The sequence below is a fragment of the Ambystoma mexicanum genome, chromosome 5p, assembly GCF_040938575.1.
Source record: "Ambystoma mexicanum isolate Mex_15411 chromosome 5p, UKY_AmexF1_1, whole genome shotgun sequence".
In the NCBI taxonomy this organism is placed as follows: domain Eukaryota; kingdom Metazoa; phylum Chordata; class Amphibia; order Caudata; family Ambystomatidae; genus Ambystoma; species Ambystoma mexicanum.
Genome location: NC_090930.1, coordinates 83,082,626 through 83,102,947, shown reverse-complemented (window position 1 = coordinate 83,102,947; position 20,322 = coordinate 83,082,626). Strand labels below are relative to the sequence as shown.

The 20,322-nt window shown below is 42.8% G+C and overlaps 1 protein-coding gene across 1 annotated transcript in view; it reads left to right on the top strand.

Annotated features, from left to right (window-relative positions):
• Positions 1 to 2,203: 2,203 nt before the first annotated feature.
• The window catches only part of LOC138480754 (C-type lectin mannose-binding isoform-like), a 47,435-nt gene continuing 29,316 nt past the window's right edge, over positions 2,204 to 20,322 (top strand). The window contains exons 1-2 of the mRNA XM_069612490.1: positions 2,204 to 2,320; positions 10,100 to 10,269. Of these exons, the coding sequence (XP_069468591.1) occupies positions 2,263 to 2,320; positions 10,100 to 10,269 (228 nt within the window). The 5' untranslated portion in view covers positions 2,204 to 2,262. The remainder of the gene's footprint in view (positions 2,321 to 10,099; positions 10,270 to 20,322) is intronic.

Below are 20,322 nucleotides of genomic sequence, written 5' to 3'. Positions count from 1 at the left end.
TCGGACATGTTTTCTTATAGTGGGATGGCATTTTTAATGGCAAAGCTAACAGGATTATGCTCTGAAGTAGGGATACTGACATATATAGGAAGAGCCGCTGTGGAGAGGAATCCTTATAGTATATTTACTGGCATTATGTGCAAATAAATTATGAGTATGTTCCTATATGCTAGTACTGGCATATATTGGTGTAGCCAGCATGGAAATGTGTAGGCACAGTCAGCGTGAACATTATTATATACTGGCATGTATTGTGGCCAAAGGCATCAAGAAAATGTGTTGGGAAAGGAACCTGTGAATTGTTAGTGACCTGCATCTATTGGATTTTGGAGTTACCCAACAAAGTAATTGCAAACTGTCCAGCTTTTTACCAAATTTCTTGTAGAAAGTGTGCTGTATGTGCTCCATTTTAACCCAATATTAAAACATTTTTCTCGGGTAAGGTGTGTGGAGGATCAAGCCCCAATTGGTTGGTTCAGACTCCTTCTCCCTCTCTACGTTTGGTTGAAGTGGCATATGTGTGGGAACTGTTTATACCCCTCAAATTAAAAAATTCACCAGGCGCTACTGAGTGAGGCAGGTGAGTGAATGGGTATGAGTGGGTGCGTGCAAAGCTAGGGCCCAGGCAAGGGGAATTGGAGCATGGCATTTTTCTCACATGGTTTACTGCCATTCCTGAGAAAAGCCAACTTGATTAATGTTATTACATGGAGGAGAGTTTGGGGTGATGGGTTTATAGGACAATGCAGAAGGCAGATTGGACAATTTCATTCTGTGGCATGGCATTTTTTACTCCCATAAGGGGTAAAGCCTTTATGATGTGTGTTCGCACATGGAGAGGGTGGGGGGACTTATGCAGGCAGCAAGTAAATGCTTTCTTACTGCCACATTGCATGTTCTACTGGTGTTAAGGACAAAGTCAACATTATGAGTGTTCTTACATGGTGTGTGGCAGCGTTTCTGCAGCCACACAAAATGTATACTTACTGTAGCACTGCACGTTTCACTGGCTTTGAGAGCAAAGTCAACATGAAGAGTATTGTCACTTGGTGGTGCAGGCACTTGGCAAATGTTTATGCAGCCAGCAACAACTTGTATTCATCCTGTGCCAGGTGATTTTCACTGGCATTGAGGGAAAAGCTCACAAGAGCATGTTCATACATGGGGATACTGGCATATACTGGCAGAGCCAGCATGAATAGGGTTTCCTATGGTATCATTACTGTGCATAATAATACTGGCACATCCCCCTTGTTTCTGTGATTGGTGAAAGAGTGAAGGTTCGGTTAAAACACATATTTCCACCTTTCACCTAGTGCAGTGTGCCCATGCAGCAGCTGGATTATCATGGGCACTGCTTGTGAGTGTTGGTTCAGGCAGGGCGAAAGGGTGGCATGGCCTATGCTTTGTACTCGAGCTTGGAAGGCCCCCTCATCATGGCTCACAGGGTGAACCTCACATTCTGTCACTTAGTGCAGCTCTGCTAAGGTCACCCTCGCCTAGAAACTCGTTTTAGTAGCAACATCACTGCGTTTGTGAGACCCTATAATGATACAAGTAGAAATGGGGGAGGAGGGGTCTAGCATTTTAAAATGTAGATGCATTGTGGGTCACACAGCTGTTCGCCATTTTTATGCCAGTGGTGTGTGGGCAGGGAGGGGTTGATATATATAAAGCCGGAGATGTATTGCCTTAGATAGATCTGACAAGCCCACCATGGAAAAGTGGAGTGTTGTACGATTGAGGCGCTTCAGTAGAGCTATGTACTCCCATAAGTAATGCTTGAGTGACAATGGCTCATGCCAGAAGAACCAACATGTGGGCCAATGGAAATTGATCAATTCATATTTTTACTTTTTCATGTAATTTCTTTGTCCATGAGCAAAGGATATAGGTTTGCTTTTGATCCCGGTCAGCAGCACATGCAAAGGCGAATGCTAATGTCTGGGGACCTCCAGCCCATCTTGGCAGCCAAATATGGCGATGGTGGGTGAGACTGTCCAGTACTTGGGACTGTTGCGACATGCCTATTCCTCAAAACCTATAGCAAGGCTTTGAGAAATGCTTGTGGTGACCCGTTCTGTGCAATCGCATGGGTTACTCCACCACTGCCCACACCACCAAGAGGCGAGATATTGATCAGGGAGATGAACACATGCAGTTCAACTTCTGCAAATTGCAGCTATAAAATGAATGCTTCAAAAGAGGGAAGCATCAAGGAAGAGGGTAGAGGAGCTGCTGGAGTCCCCATCCTACTCCACAATGAAATCACTGGTGATAATGCTGTCCCTTCTGGGACTGTCAGCATGCAGGAAACTGGGTGAGTGCACAATGTCTTTCTATGGGTCTCTCTTTTGGAGCATATAAATGTGTATGAAAGAAATTGAGGGACAAATAGATTATATGTGGGAAACATCTTCCAGAAAAGGAGGTCTCTAAGTGAGGTGCTGTGCCAGGACAGCGGCGTTCCATTATATTCTGTACAGAGAGAACAGGGTTCTGCATCGTGTTGCATGCAGAAATGGGGGCAGGGTTTCTGGGATACTCCATGTAGAGAGATCAAAGCTTTATATCACATCTCAAGTGAAATACGAGTTACCATGCAGAGACAGCAGGATGTGTTATAATGCATTAGGCCCGATTACCGCACTGAATTGGACAGACCACTTCTGCATAGAATTTACAATCACTAGTGACGAACCCAGCATACCCAAGAACATACCTATGGACATCATCGAAAGTAGAAATTCTAAAAAGCTCACAGCTGAGAACTTCGATCCCACTTTGAATAAATTGCTAGATACCCATTCTATCCTCATTAATGACCCAACTACTATCGCTGAGTACTACCACACATGCCTTTCCACAGCGATTAACACCATAGCACCGGTAACCTCCAAACTAAGGCGCCTCAATAAAAAATCCAACTTCTGGTTCAACGAGGAACTATTCGCCCTTAGAAGGAAAAAACGCTCTCTTGAGCATGCCCATAATAAACATCCCTCCCTAGACTCAGCTAAAGCATTCAAAGACGCAAATACCCTCTACAAATCAGCTATCATCTCACATAAAGCTAACGCCTACAATGCTCGCATTAGCAATGCAGCATCTGATTCCAAAGAGCTCTTCTCTATCCTTAGAGAACTTGAAAACCCACTTCCGACCGACACTCCCATTAACACAAGCAAAGAATGGTGTACCACTATACAAGATGCTCTTGCCTCCAAAATCACTATGTTACAAAACAAAATCAACTCCAAAAAATTACTCCTAGCTACAAAAACCCCCCCCTCCTCTAATCCCTGTACCCTTTCCAGTGACAACTCCAACCCCCCCTTCCAATTCACACCAGTCACCCACAATCTCGTACTCGAGACTATCTCCAAACTAAAAGCATCCAACTGCAAAGGAGATACTGTCCCAGCCAAACTAGTCAAAGCCTGTGCACCCACCCTGACACCCCTCATCACTAAATTTGTCAATGCCTCATTCAACTCCAATACAGTTCCGACTTGCATTAAAGAAGCCTGGGTTACACCACTTCTAAAAAAACCAAATCTAGACCCCACCATTCCAACCAACTATCGCCCCATAACCACGGTCCCATTCTTACTCAAAATCATCGACAAACTAGCCTACCACCAAATTCAAGCCCATTTAGAATCTAACCAGCTCCTCGGTACCAGACAATCAGGCTTCAGGCCTAACCATAGTACTGAAACAGCTCTCTTGGACCTCAAAATCCAGATGGATGCCATTAGAGATTCAGGGAAACTCTGCATTCTCCTGCTGTTGGACCTCTCAGCTGCGTTCGACTTGGTGGACCATGACAAACTCTGTAATTCACTTGCCCGTGAATTTAATTTCTCTGGGGCAGCCACTGCTTGGGTGAAATCATTCTTAACTGACCGCACCTCCAGAGTGTCCATAGGCAAAGAAGCAGCCAACCCCATCCCAGTCCCCATAGGAGTGCCCCAAGGCTCTTGCCTTTCCCCCACGCTGTATAACGCATATACCAAGCTCCTGTTCTCAGCACTCGACGATATGGGTGTCATATACACAAATTTTGCGGATGACACTCAGATCCTAATACCCCTTACAGGCAACTATGACCAGGACACTTCAACCATCAATAAAATTTACGCCATCATACAAAACTGGATGGCATTAAACAGCCTATGTCTTAACGATGAGAAGACGGAAGTCCTCATCGTAGGAGCTCCAGCCAAATTAGCAACCCTTCAGCCAGAATATTCAACCATCAACATCGACGGCACCAATATTCCAGTATCAAAACAAGTAAAAACACTGGGCGTGTACCTCGATGCTAGCCTGACCATGACTAAACAGATCAATGTACTTTCCTCCTCCACGGCCTACACTTCCAAATTAATTGCACTCAGCCGCCAATTTCTGTCTCCAGTTAACTGCCTCACCCTGGCCAGAGCACTGGTCCTATCGAAATTGGACTACTGTAATGTATTACTACTGGGCACTTCCAACACCAACCTAGCCAAAATGCAACTTCTGCAAAACAAAGTCCTGAGGGCAGCGCTAGGTATAAAAAAATCAGACCATATATCCAAGACCAGGAAAGATGCCCACTGGCTCCCCATCAAAGCCCGCATCATTTTCAAAACATTATGCATCACCCACAAATGCATCACTAAAAAAGGACCCATCTACCTCAACAACACTCTGCATCCTAAAACTAATATAAGACTACTGAGATCCAACGACAAACTCCTCCTGGACCCCCCCCGATTCAAAACCACAAGAGCAGGGGGCAGCAGCTTCACCACTCTAGCCCCCAAACACTGGAACACCCTACCCACCACCATCAAAAAAGCATCCTCCTTCACGATCTTTAAGAAACAGCTAAAAACCTGGCTATTCAACCAATATTAGCATCCAAAGATAGGTCCCCTCCCACCAGATACTGCTGTGAATACTTAGGCCACTGTATATTTTTATGAATATGTTTGTAACCTATATCATGTAAAGCAACTAATGTAATGTATGAATATGACTAATTCCTAAGGCATCTTATTTCCTCGCCGTGACACCTGAGGATTTGGGCGTGTAACAAATAAATAAATAAAATAAAATAAATTCAAAGACAGAGGTCCTCAAGTGCCATGCAGGGAACAGGACGTCCCATATGCAGTGCTAGGCAGGCACAGGGATCTTGTACAGGACGTGTCCTTCTGGAAGAGTGGGGATCCGTAGAGAGAGCACTGCAAGCATAAGCGTAGTGTGTTGGGAGAGCCATGCCAGACAAGATCGATCCTCGTCTGATTCAAGTGCCCTACAAGTAGAGAGATATGAGGAGTTGCCCTCTAGCGCTGATATAATATAAGTGGCACATAGGCACAGACAGGGTCTTTGGGAAGTGTCTTTTATTTATTCTTATTTATTAAAAGAGTGCTCACTTCCTAACCTAAGTATTTCTTGTCAAAAGCATGACACATGCAGGCACACAGAAAGTCTATATACCACAATATGCAGATCGGTCACATGCCAAAGAGGAACTGCATGGGACATGCAATACCTGCACACCAGGGTTATGTGGAAAATTCCTTGTATGCACTGAAGAATTCAATAGGAAAAAAGTGTCATACAAGTGCAAGGGAAGCGTGCAGTAAGTGGCACTGATGCACACATCATTCGGTGCAAGCCACAACGGATTCCGTGGACATGATATGCAGCCACAAGGCCGCTGCTATTTCCTTTACAGGCCCAGTCCACAACCCAGCCTCAATTCTCAGTCTATTCGTTCCTCACCCTAGTCAATATGCTGAGTAAGCACTTCCGGTCATCTCAAATGAACCATTCATCACACATCTTAATGTTATCCTTTCTATATTGGATTGTCTGCCAATCAGTACTCTCTTCAATCTGCTTCCTCTGGACTCGCTATACCCAATCTTCCACCTCACAATGCATACCTAAGCCAACCCCTCACATGGTTTACCCAGGTCTACACTAACACACATATATCCAGACCAAACCAGAGTTGATTACTGCAGCCTTTTACTACACTGTGCATATGCATCTCGCATAGAAAAGCCAGTCCTACAAGACACCTAATATAGCCAGTCCAGCAATACACTTACTATACCCAGCCCACATCTCACATAGTCCTAAAGCACACTTGGTCTAGCCAGCCCAATACCTCACTTCGGATACTCAGCCCAATATCTCATATTGTAAATCAAATCCAGTCCTATACCACTCTTGCTAAAAGAAGTCCCACACCTCCCTTATATACCCGGCCCTATTTCCCACACAGTAAATCTAGTCCTACACCTTGCTGGCTATATCCAGTCCTAAGTATTACTTTGTATACCCAACGCTACGTCTCACAAGGTAAATCCAGTCCAACTCTACACCACATTTGATATAACCAGCTCAAAGCCTCACTGACTTATATCCAACCCAGCAACCCACATGATCAATGCAGTCCCTACACAACACTTGGTATGTCCAACCCTATACCTCAAGTTGCATACCTAGCTCTATGTCCCACATCGTAAATCCAGCTCTAAACCACACTTGACATAGGTAGTCCCACAACTCCCTTACTATAGCCATCCCTTTATATCACATATTAAATCTAGTCCTACACCTTGCTGGATATATCCAACCCTACACATTACTTCCTATACCCTAACCTACATCTCACATGGAAAATCCAGTTAGACAGTACAGGGACGATGTTTGCATCTTTCATTTTGGTTAAGCTTACTAAGTGGGCTGCCAGAGCCGGCATCCTCGACCTGTACCAGACAGGAGTTAGGGCTGGCTCTTCTACAATTCCTAATGTGAGGTCGTGTGACATGTTGATTGAAAAGACAAAGAAGCGTGAAGTCCAAGTCCTCTATTTGTTGATTTTAGAGATGCTTTCGTCTCTATTAATAGAGAAATATTTGGTCATAGCTGGATCATTATGGTTGTCCTCACTTGTTGCTCTATTTTTTGAGACTCCCACATGAGGAGACTACTTTGCAGATCCGATTGAACAGCAAGGGGACCATATCGAGCCCGATTGAAACAAATAGGGGGTTGGTGGGTCAAGCAGGCTTGCGTCTTGGCCTCCATGTTGTTCAATCTGTACATCACAGACTTGCCTGCGTGCTTCAAGCGAGTTCTTAGCTGTCCACCAAAAAATTGATCTTTGCATATTATGAATCTTCTATTTGCAGATGGCTTAGTTATCTTTAACCAAACTTACTCTGGCTTAAAAAGGACCACCACCGAATGATGGTGATACACAGCAGAGAATAAGCTAATAATTAATAGAGAAACAACTAATGTGATGCTATTTGCAAACAAGCACCTGAAAAGAAGTAGGCTTATTTCACTGGAAGGTCCAATTAAATATATAAACAGCTATAGATACTTGGGCATCTATGTCGATTCACTGGTTGGTTATCATCAAAGTAAATGTATAAAGAAAAGAAATGCAATTCTGCTTAGACAAATTATGTCAAAATTCAGTAATCGAACAGCTGGCTCCAGCCTTGACGGAATAATTGATCTCTACAGACATGCTTTTCCACCACAATTACGTATGGCCTGGAAGCACTCACCGTCAATGACTTAGATTGGTTAAATGTTTAGGAGGACAATTAGTGGAACCAATCTTAGGATTGCCAGTTTGTGTCCCAACGACTATACTTAGACTGGAGCTGGGGCTTGTCTGTCTTCAAAGTAATATTCTTATAAAAACGGTTTGGGTCCATTTGATCTAAAACATTTGACCTAATCACATTTGATCTAGTTTATTTGACCTTTTTTTTGGTCTAAAATGTGGGGGTGAACCCCGCAATCCCCCCACATTTCCCTTCTACCTAATCTATACCCTTTCCCACCCCATACATATATTTAATTGAATTTGACCAAAAAAAGGTCAAAAACAGTGATCAAATGTTTTCGGTCAATTATGCTAATATCTATAAAACAGGGTATATTATATAGAACATCTTTGACGAACCCTAGCTGCCCATTGTTAACATTGCTTGGTAATACGATGCAGCCAAACAGAAGGACTAATGAAAGATTTGTGGCAACTAATTGATTACTTCAATAAGATCAGTTGGCAACCAAACTGGAACAAGGAGTTATATATACTGAAAAGATGTTTTGTTAGGAAATCTGAGAGATGAGACTGCTGCAGAGTTTTGATTGTTTATCTGCAATGAAGAACTATGCATATAGTCGAAATGATGTATACATTTAGAGTCCCAGAAAGCTATTTGCTCCTTTGTCCTTTGCTGGTTATGCGCGTATTTCTTCTATTAATGCGTATTACTCGACTCCCATTTTTGTCCGTATTTGGCTCAAAACTGAAATTAGCTAATGACAAGAGATACTGCTGAATATGCTTAATAAATACTGTGTCTGAAACTGGGAAACATGTTCCTTCCAAATGCACGGATCTTGGTCCTATTTACAGTGGCAATTTAGGCCAATGTGTTTACGGAATGGGATCTATATAAAAGGGAGTCTTTTTGGAAATACTGTTTAATTCAAATAATAAGGCACTGCAGAGAGCACTTCATAGGGTTTGGTGTGAGGTTAGTAAACGTCTTGACTAAAACTAAATGAGTTATTCTTGGTTTGTCTGCATATTTTATAATGATAATTAAATGGTTTAATTAAGTTAATATTTAGGTATAAATGCAATGTTTTTAATTGATTTTAAAATTTGGTCCTGATAATTGTGACTATGTAATTATGAAATATGAATTAGTTAATTACGATAATAATGATGACATTCAATGTTAATGTGTAGTTATATATAATGTATTTTTTGTTTTGTAGAACATATTTTATTTATATGTGAAAAGTTTATATATAAATGATCACATTAAATAAAATAAACGAAGACTCATCACTTTTAGAAAAATGAAACGTTAAAAGCAAAAATACTTTTTACCTTAATCATAGCTCAGTCACTGAAATGTTCCCAAATTTTAATCAACAATATGTAATCCTTCAGTGATGATTTTAATACAAAGTACAGCAATTAATTCATATTTTATGCAGCTTGTGGCATATTCGCTCAGCTCACCGCGGTTCGGTCAGCAGGCCATCTTCAGAAATGTTCCTGAAGATGGCCTGCTGACCGAAACATTCAGCTAACAAAATACTCCACAAGGCTTTGTAAAATATGAATGAGCAGTTGGACGTTATGTGATAGTCATTACTGAAGGATTATAGATTACAGAATATTTCAGAGACTTGTATGTAACTGATCTACAATTAAACAAAAATATTTTTTCTCTAAAATGTCGTTTTTTTATTTTCTAAAAGTGATTATCCTTCTAAATTGAAAGGGTTGAGGATTGGTTGCATTTGTAAATTATGGGAGGGCATTTGCGGATAGTTAATCCAGTCCTCCAGCACACTTGCTCTGGACATCCCCACACCTTGCTAGGCATAGCTAGCCCTACACTACTTTTGATATATTGAGTCGTATATTCTACTTGGTCCAGCCAAACCTATCCATCACTTGGTCAGTCCAAAGCTGCTGCTTGCTGGCTTATTAGACAGCTCATTGTTATATGTGCTGCTTTGAAGTGCCTTGCTCGCAGTGTAACACATTATAGCACCCCGGATATATGCACCCTTGCACTCCACATCTATGCAGCCACACACTTCACCCGGTCTACAGAGTTACACACTGTATTATTTCTTCTCTCACCACAGACACGCCCCCAGGGTTCCATATGTGTCCCTGGTTATGTTCTTCATTCTATTTACTTCCCTTATTTGCTTCCACAAAATCTTTAGGACTTTAGTTGAAGTGACAGAATTATTCCAAAGCAAGTGTCATCCAATCAAGGTTTAATTTCAAAGGAAATAACGTGAAGTAACATATTGATGTAATTGTAAGAGTCATGCCGTATTTGAAATTCCATATGAAGTCATATATAGTAGCCATCATTTACTTGGAAAATTCGATGTGACGACAAGGGGTTCCGGTATAGGGGGCATGGCAAAGACAGCGATTTTCCATGGCATAGGCCACTCATGTGAACAACACATTTCTAAACATGTAAAGATAAGATCTTAAACTCTACGTCGTTTGCAGAGGTGATGCCCGAAGATGCTGTGGTGGACGCCTCTGTACTTGGCCCCTGCTCCAAGATCAACACATCTGATAGCTCCTGTTGCCCCATTTGTGGTATTCATGACTGGGCGCGGATTGGCAACGTGTGTTACAAACTTTTCAATTGTAAAACTACATTTGCCAACGCTGAGGTACGTATGGATATTATACATGTGACTTGCTTGCTTGAGGGGTACATATTGCTAAGAGTGGGAGAGTCCATCCAGACTCTAAAATCAAATGCTATGGGGGAAAATGTGTGGACTTTGGGTGATCTGGGCATTATTCCCATGGGTCAGGGGCAGGTCCTCAAATCTGGGATACCAACTTTGGGAACACTGCAGAGTAATGACTGGTGGCGTTCAATGAATCAAATACCACTGGCAAAGTTCTGGGCAACCCTCCAGACCACATGTAAACCGGGCTTGGAGGCACCCCAAAAGGGGCCGTCGTGCCTGAAAGCCCGGTCTGCTTGGTTCCCTCTCTTCTTGAGAGTGGCCATGCACGGACGTGGTTCCCTAGCGAGCCGTGCCATTGGGAACCATGCAGCACTTCTCTAATATGGCTGCAACATGTCTGGGCTTGATTGCGTGTGTTTGTGTAGTATTTGGTTAAAACCATGTGAGCAGACGCTGGGGGTTAAAAACGTAACAGAAGCCGTAATGGGGTGCAGGTCCACAAAGTAGAGTTATGTTGTGTATGCAGGGCAGCATAGGAAAAAGGTTTTGCAAAAGAAATATTTAGGGTCTATCTTTTCTTCATGACTTTCAATCTTGTTAACTGGATCCATAAGCACAGCTGATGTTTAGGGTGGTTGGACTGCCTTTATGAAGAAGCTTGTCTTGTGTAGTGTTTTCATTTCTGTTCTAATGTCTAACCAAAGAACAGCTATGCACGTAATGGTTTATAATATATTTAATAGTTTTATATAAGACTGCAGATTTATTTGAATGCACTATTTACTGTATTGTTTGGTTCTATAGGTGCTTGCATGAAATAAACTTTTGAATTGAACATATATGTATAGGATAGATTCTCGGCCACAGGGTATGATGATCTAATTATGCCAGAACGGTTCTGCTGACATGATAAACCGCAAACATTGTCACTTTGAAAATAGCATGTAAACCCTATGAGGGCATTATTGGATTATAATGCACATTATCTCTTTAACTCTTTCCTAGAAATGTATATTTTTGATGTTATTACTGTGGCATTTTCAAGAGCTTGGCAATTACATCTACACAACACATTGCTCGCTCGGTTTGCTATGGCCCAACATACTTTAAAAACAGTAAACTAATTACCGAAAGCAACACAAGGCATTATGTTGCATTGTAATTGAAAATATATATCCTCATCATTTGCGTTTATTTAGGAATAATCAATTCCATAAAACATGTACAAAAGATCTATCAAATAATGAACATTACGATGGATAGAATAGAATTGGATGAAAAACCAAAAATAAATTCTCTCCACCAAGTTCACTCCTTTTTGACATTCAAAAATGATAATACATCTACATATCCGATTAAAAAAATCTAATTAAAATCAACATCAACTGCTAGTAGCCAAACGGAAATGACATAGAACTGTTCAAGTAATGAAATATTTTCTGACGTTACAACATGTCTCAAATGTGATAATAATGACCATCCAAAAAAATAATGACCATCCAAAAAAGGGATCTAGTCAAAATAACTAATAACATTTTTAACGAATAGAAAATACAGAAAAAACACAAACTTTTGTATTAAAAACATATATGGGGGTGGCCAGGGGATTAAAAAGGGCGGGAGGAGGTTAGGGTCAGGTTATAATGAAACAGAAATGTGGAGTATAAGGAGGGCCCCCACACAAAAAACTTCCCCTTTCATTACGCACCACCCCCCTTCCCTGCCAAACACATTCCCTCATTCTCACACACACCCACACTAACACTAAATACACTTCCCTCGCTCCCACGACTGGCCGCGCCTTTCACCCCCCACCCCCACCTTTCACCCCCCACTCATGTGCGGCAGGGGCATGACAGATACATTTAGAGAGACTGCTTGGAGCGGTCTTTCTTAACCAGCCTTTTTTCAATTTTTCCCCTTTCGAGAAATTCACTCCATACCTTAAAAATATGACGAGCTACTGTTTCTCCGCACTCTTATCCACGGTGGGTGACATTACAAGGTCATCTTCACTGATTCCCAATCCAATCTCGTTATGCAAGGCATAATTGGGTAATGGATTCTGAAATCAAAGTAAACTTTTAAGAAAAGCATTGTGTCTGATTGGCAAAGCGGAAATAACAAGACACACCAGACGGATCCACCATAGATGGCCACTGCCTTTGCTCCCAGCCTATATACTCTAATGACCATTTTGGCTAGTCTATTGATACCACTTTGGTCCACTTTCCTATTTATATGTTGCTTGTTAATGTGACAATCACCCACTGGTTTTGTAAAGAAGCATATGCTTAAAGAATCACAATCAGTGACCGTCGCAATGGGGTTATCAAGAGACCAAAAAGAGGAGAGTTTGTTTTTTCTTCTGCCCAATTTGTAGAACACATTTACGTATATACTATACTACGTTTATGCTATTCGGTATGACGGGTTTCAACAAGGACATTTTCCATTTCAAAACTGCAGTTGTTAAAACCATCAAGCAAGTAACGGAAGTACCGCTTTGCCGTGTTACTCCGTTCGCTCCAGTTGGACTTGTGCTCTCTGAACATTCAATTCCCTGGATTACGTCTGCAAAGACCCTGTGGAGGCGTGTTTGATCTTTGGATACACCCCTTTTGGGCAGTACCTATTTAACCAAGGGCGGGCGCGCACTAGCACACGCGCTCCAATCAAGTACCGGAAGTACTGCTTTGCCACTTGGCCACCGCGCAGCGGTACAGCGGTACAGGTACTGGGTTGAGTCACGATTGAGAACTTGGTGGGGCTAAAATTACATTGACTGGTGTATGACATTGCTGGTGTTGTATGACATTGCTGATCTCATTATTGTCATTGAAAAGTATTTTGCTCACACTGTTTCACAAGCTCCTATGTCAAGATCAATTTACACGCTAAAAACAAGCATGCCGAATAATCCGAGTAATTTAAGCACACCAGCAAAACCGCATGCAAATATGGCTAAACATGTTAAGCTAAATCCCCAAAAAATAATTACACTTTCTCCAGCACCACGGACGCCCGCTCTCAATCGAGACATTTGCACATTCTGTGCCGTCCGAAATGAGAAAGATACGAACAAAGACCGAGTCAAGTCTAGAAGTGTGTCCTGCTTATCAGAATTAGTATTGCAAATTAAATATATGATCCCCAAGATTCAAACAATCTCAGAGGTCACGATACTGAATGTAGCGAAGACCCCCAGAAAACTGCCAATCACACCCAACGTATGAGTGTGGTACTTTCAGACATTTCAATCCACGCTAGCATGGGGGAGCTGAGCCTATGCAATGAGCCGAAATCGCCGGATTACCGAGCACGGTGCTCAATGGACTCATCCATTCACTCGGTCTCAGTAACCTATGCACAACCGCCCCCCCGCTGAGGCAGGCCGTGTCAAGTCTCAGCAACAAACATAGAACATTCTTCACTGATAGAGATCACTCTCACATCAGTGAGCACCACCATCAACAGCTTGTTTAAGCTGTATTCTTCATTGGAAGAGAACATTACATGTCAATCAACTCAAATCCATCAGCTGGTGACATGGATGGCCTTGACTGAAAGTAAAAAACATTTGGCGAAAAATGATGACTCTGTAATTTGTTCAGACCCCATAGATGGATGTAAAGCACTACTAATAAAGACTTCTGTGAAGACTGCCACAGCAGCGCTCCCAGCTTTTCAACACATCATGCGGCCAGTTGAACAGGACAATGAACCGCCTTGGGCAAATAACAATGACTCCTGGATCAGTATAGACCCGTCTTACTCATCTAATGAACCAGAGCAACAACAAAAAGAGCCGTTGCATTATTCTAATAAACAGGAGCAACCACAAACCATGCCTAGTATCGCACGGCCCATAGTTTCACATGTTGCTAACAAAGGGAAAAAAAGAAGAGCGTGCAAAACAAAATGATCAATCAAGAAAGCCAATAATCATACCAACAAGAATCAGCAAAAGATACAAAGTACCAACACTCAGACAGTAGACGTAAGGGACGGATTGTCTCTAACCAAGAATGCAAAAATTGTCACACTGGATAAGTACATGGTAACTCCAGACTTAGCGAGAACTGTAGCAGTGAGTGCAGGCGCCGGCCCAAATGCTCCAGCTAATCATCCACCATTGGATGCACTAGTGGCCCTCATTGAATCACCAGTATTGAATCCGGTGTCAGCGGATCAAGTCATGATCAAAGAACAAATTTTAAAAAAACGGATTTAGAAAGTAACACTCATCTGTTGGACCTGGAAATCAGAAACTCATTGATCAGAGCAGCGGTAGAGAAACTCTCTCTTCACGCCTTCTGTTGGGTGTCCTGACCCACGTTTAAGCTATCATGCCACAACATTTGGTGCTGTGGGCTTAGAAAATTCAAGATGGCGGAAAACCCACATGTGCGCCGAAATCCAGGAAAGCTGCGCAGTTTGTGCGCACACCAAAATGGTTGCCTCACTTGCCACCCACCAGTGCGAGAATGAAAGGCCGGGTTGCCATGAGGGAAATGGGTTGCCAAAGGAAAAACAGTAGCGCCGGTTAGCTTCAAAGCGCTTTAAAACCACCATTGGACTACCCGCACAGTAGTCTGAAACCATTGGGAATAGCAATGCTGATTGCCAAATGCAACCTAGAATTGTTGGGAATTCATTTTCTTAAATCCCAAAAATGGGTGCAGTACCAGTACTCACCACTATCCAAAAGCCGGCAGTTTAAAACCACCCTGTGTTTCTCTGAAGGCAGGCTCAAACTGTCTATTTTAAACATTGCATCACATCTAAAAACTCACTGGACACCAGCAGACATTTGGCAGAATGGAGTGTTGTGTGCCTACAAAATCTGGGAAATGAAGAGCCCAGAACAATGCTTATAACAAAACTGGCTGAGCTATGGAGTCAGCAGTTTAAGTTGCACTGGATTTAAAGACACTAAAATCGAAAATGTTTAGATTAAATGAGTGACCTATGTTTGGTGTCACATGCCTTTGTAACTGTTGAAATGCCATAGTTTTGCACTTAGAATCAGCCTTCTAGCTGCATATGTGAAAATGTTTAGTTTTATTTGAAGGCAGAAATTGGGGAACAAAAAGTGACATTTTATCTGAAACCCGGCTTAAGGAACTGAATTCTGCCTGGCAACTACCACCATCAGGAGTGAAACTTGAGTCACAGCTGTGTTCCCAGGCCTAGCTGCCCTTTTGCTGCTCACACTATGGATATGCCATCTTTCTGATAATTGAATTACCTGTGCTCTGCAGGAGAGTGAACAATGCAACTCCCTTCACCCAGGCAGAGGGTTTATTGAGAGGATCATAAATGGCTTCCTCTTGAACAATGAGCCTCTCCTGACTCAGGCAAAGGTTTTATTACAGCAGTCGTAAAATGTAGCTTCCTCTTGGCAGAAGCTGGGAGGAGCACTGCCTGTGAGAGCAAGCTGGCTTGGCAGAACTGGATAAACCAGTATTTCTACCTTGTGCTGAGGGGAAACCACACCCCTTTGTAGCCAGAATATTGTTTAGAAAAAGATGAATAACTCATAGTACGGACATGTGAAAATTTTATAAATGACACCATAATTCTTGTGATTTTTCTGCCCACATTTTAAGAGGTTTTTCGACCAGGTGGCATGTTCAGGGGGGTTTTAGCGGAAAAGTGGATATTACTCTAAATGTATGCATGTTAAAAATCTGAAACTTCATCAGTTAATGTCCATACTCCCTGCACACATGTATGTAAAGTTGGGTCAATGTCAGAAAGTGAAAAATCAGTTAAAAAGTCAATTATGTGCCATTTCTGAATGCAAGCTCTTAGAAACAGCAGATTTGGACAGAGACATGGCTAAATTCAGCCACACCATGTATATGTAATTTCAAGCAACTGTGTAACTGTGAAATATGTCTTTTATTATCAAATATAGAATGTGTGCAATCTGACAGAGGAGTGTCCTATCTGCAAGCCATAAAATGACATCCCTCTGACTCACAGTTCATTCCCCAATCAAATGATAAATGGAAGTTTGACCAATTAGAAGCTGAGAGAGAGGTAGGGTCAGTGATGCTAGAACACACCCACATTCTAAACACATAAAAGCAGACAGACAGGACAGATAGGGACCTTCAAATCCATCTGCCGCTGGAAGCTCTGCCGGAAAAATCCATACTTTACATCCATCAAACCTCCAGAGAGCCAAACTAGAGACTTCAATCTATCCAGAACTAGAGACCCAGACCAGAGAACCAGAGAGAGCTGACCCAGATCACTGTGAAGTGCAGAGACCAGAGGCGAATTTAAAACCTGACCAGATCCATGGCGAGGCCCATTTCACTCAAGAATATAGTGTGAGTACCTAGAAAACTGTGCAGAACCAATCTCCTAGTTAAATTAATATAATTCAATCTATTTAATCTAAGTAGAACTGCCTCCTAACTGTCACCTGTCATTTGTAAAGCTGTCACTTGTCATTTCCTAGTTGCAAGCTGCACTTGTCTTTTTGAACTTTAAAATTTCAAATCTGAAAAACGACCTTCACAAAATCGCTCATATCTCCGCAACCGTTTGTGCTAGAGACTTGCAATAACTTTCATCTGAAAGGTTAGAATCGTGGCTTTCCTACGAACCTAGAACCGCATTCCTAACCCTTATAGTTTTACCGCAATCGCGGAACACGCATTCGCGAATTTTACCGCGATTTGCAAATTTCTTCACATGTAAAAACTGCTGCTGCTTGCCTTCCATTTGCCAGAAATTCGTTTAACCTGCTAACTATCCCTGCCTCATTGCTAGTGTGAGCCTGGACTAATATTAACTAGATACCACTCACCCTGAACCTCTGAAAGGGAATTAAAAGCATTTCCAGCATATTTCTCATCCATTGCTAGCACATATCAAAGCATTTTGCCTGTGTTTTCAAAACTCCTATCTGTTTTCTGTAGTGTAAGCTTGCTGGGGTGAACTGAATTACATTGAATTGCATTTCTGAGAATTGTGTGCCTTCCTTCCACTTCCTTGCATTGCATAAAAGGGGGGAGGGGATTGCCAGAGAAAAGTGATTACATTGTTTTGTTGAAATCATATTGAGTATTTTCTGTACTGCATTTCATTCCACATTGCATCCATTTGAAACCATAAAAGTATTGTTGCTACCTTATCCATTTCATGTCAACTCCTTAGTGATTATCAAGAAGCGTGTTAGTGCCAGATTCTCCGTTGTTAATATTTATCATATTAGATTAAGTGTGATATTCAATTATTAATTTATTATAAAGTGTGATCTATAGATCTATTGTTAAATTATCAAATAAACCTTTTAACTTGCAAAACAGAACTACTTCTTGGCTCAGTGGGGTCAGGAGGATTCCAAGAGAGGGGTGTTATATAGGGGTAGTCATCCAGAATGCATGAACTGGACATAAAGATATATCAATAAGGGTTTTCATTCAGTATTCTAGACTAGGCGTTAACTTAGCTGTAGTGCTGAATTGAATCCTCTTACAAATTGGGGGCTCGAGCCGAGACGTTGGGTTAGATTTACCACTTGTGCAGCTTAATACAGTGTGCTAACTGACGGGATACATACATCCGGTCGGATCACCACGCTGCATTACGCTGTGAAGCATTCCTCAAAAAGGACACTCCAAGAAAAGTTCTGTTCTGCAAAAATAAAATACAAACTTCTGTAAGTCAGGACAGAGACCAATCTCTAGAATGACGACCTTAGTAGACATGAAAATAGCCAGAGAGCACCTCTTGCATAAGCTATTTGTGAGAGGTGAATGGACCGAACAGGGCCAGGATGTGTGGTTGCAGGCCATCACACAACAGGTCACAGAAACAGGGTCAGATATATATAGAGATCAGGGTCCCTTACATGTGGCCCTGAGTGAACTATATATGGCTCCTAAAGCCAAAGAGGAACACAATAAGATTGCCAGGATAGCAGCATACCTGTACCTATATATGGGAGACATGCAGGATAGATGTGCTGAAAGCCAAAATCTGGCAAATAGGCAACAGATGGCATTACAGAAGGCCCAATCTGATCTGGACTCTTCTGAGCAGAGGCTGCAGAGGAGCCAGGAGTCAGAAGATGATAGTAGGCAGCACATCATTAAAATAAAGAAGGATATGGATGTGCTGCAAGAGGAAAAGGTAGAACAGAATACCAGATTTCTGGCCTTGCAGAAGGAATACCAAGAAGGTTTGGACTCCCTACTGCAAAACCAGAAAAAGCTGGAGCAACAACTGGACTTCAACAGGGTATGTGCTGAGCAGGTAGTCACCCTGCAAGGCCACCTAGATAGAGAGAAGGCAGAGAGCAACAAACTAATTCTGAAAGACCTGGATACCCAGGCAGAGTTTGATCAGGAGCGCCAGAATGCTGGTGCCTTCCAAAGGCAAAGGGACGACCTGGCAGCACAGATGCAGGCTCTCAGTCAGGAAAGGGATACGTTAGGCCAGGAAGTCTGCCATTTAAAAAGAAAAATGGAAGAAAATCACCTGACCCACCAGGGACTGGGTGACCTCCAAAAAGAACACCAGAACTTGCTAGAGCACACCAGGAGGGTGGAGGATGCTCTAGCAAGAAAGGAGCAGGCCAATAGGGACACAGCTCAGGAGGTAACCCTCCTGCAGCAAAGACTGGCCCAGTTCTCCAGGACCAACCAGGAAGCACAGAGGGAAAATGAGGCCCTCTGTCAACACAATGATAGGCTCCAACAACAGGTAGCGATGCAGGAGAGACTGATAGAGTCGAGTAAGGCCTTAACAGAGGAACTGAAAGCACAAATGCAGGCTCTTGCATTGCAACAGGGAGCAGGGGCGGATAGAGATGAGGTCCGCCGGGAAAGAGAGACTCCTGACCATAACCGCAGGAGCCCTAACACCAGGGGCCTTCATCTCCCCCAGTCCCTGGACTCTACCACCCCCATGTCCCCTGGCGCACATGAGCACAGGGCCGCAGGGGTGGCAGATTACTATCCAGCTAAGAGTATGGGGCTCATAGGCCAGTACCACTCAGGAATGGAGGGGTGGGCATCCGGGTATGGGCACCCAAGTACAGTACAGTTCAATGGGGAACCCCAGGAGAGTAGGCCCATTAAGGGCATCCTGAAAACCTCTGCCCAGTTAGGTCAGTGGAGGGGGTACCCATCAAATCCTGGCAGCAAGGAGGAATCTGAAGACTCCTCTGAACTGCGCAGGACACAGGAGACCAGGTCCCCACTTTCTGCCAGCCGTTCCCAGGCTCGCAGAATCCGGGAAAACCTGGAAGAACAGACGGGAACCTCTGGGAGCAGTGCCTCTGAGTCCGAGGAAGAATGGACAAGGGTTACCCGAACCAAAAAGGCCAATAAGGCAAAAAGGGCCTTGCGTAAGGACCCCTTAAAGCAGATTAAGGCGATCAGGAGCGTCATCACGCCTTACCATAAGAACGCTAAGTATTCTGTTTGGGAGCACTTAGAGTTGTTTGAACAAATGATGGAGACTTTCCATTTGAAGGACAGCCAAAGCTGTATTCAATATGTAAAGTGGACCTTCTCCCCGGAATACTCCAGTTTCTTTGCGGGGCTGGAGGACCAAAATCATTTAAGATGGTCCACCTATAAGGCGGCCATCTTGAAACATTTTTCTGTTCACAGAAATCCTCAAGAGGCTCGCAAGGCAGCCTACAATTTGCAATGTGGGGAGGATCAGGCCCCACAAGAATTTGTGCAGGAGTTAAAGCGTGCTTTTGCACAGACCACAAGAAGGGTGCGCACGGATAGCAGGGAATTTATTAATACGTTTTTCCATGCCTTGCCCAAATATATCATGACCCAGCTCGTGAGGGATTTTCACGAGAAAAGATCTTTAGACTGGGTCATTGAACAGGCTACCCGGATCTATGAGGTGCAGAAACCGGTAGATAGCAAAAGTAATGCCCAGAAAAACCCCAAAGCCAACAGCACCCCTGCTGCTGCCAAGGTGGCAGAGGTAAAGGTCACCCCCGTTTTGGATTTGGAGATGGGAGGGCCTAAAAACCTA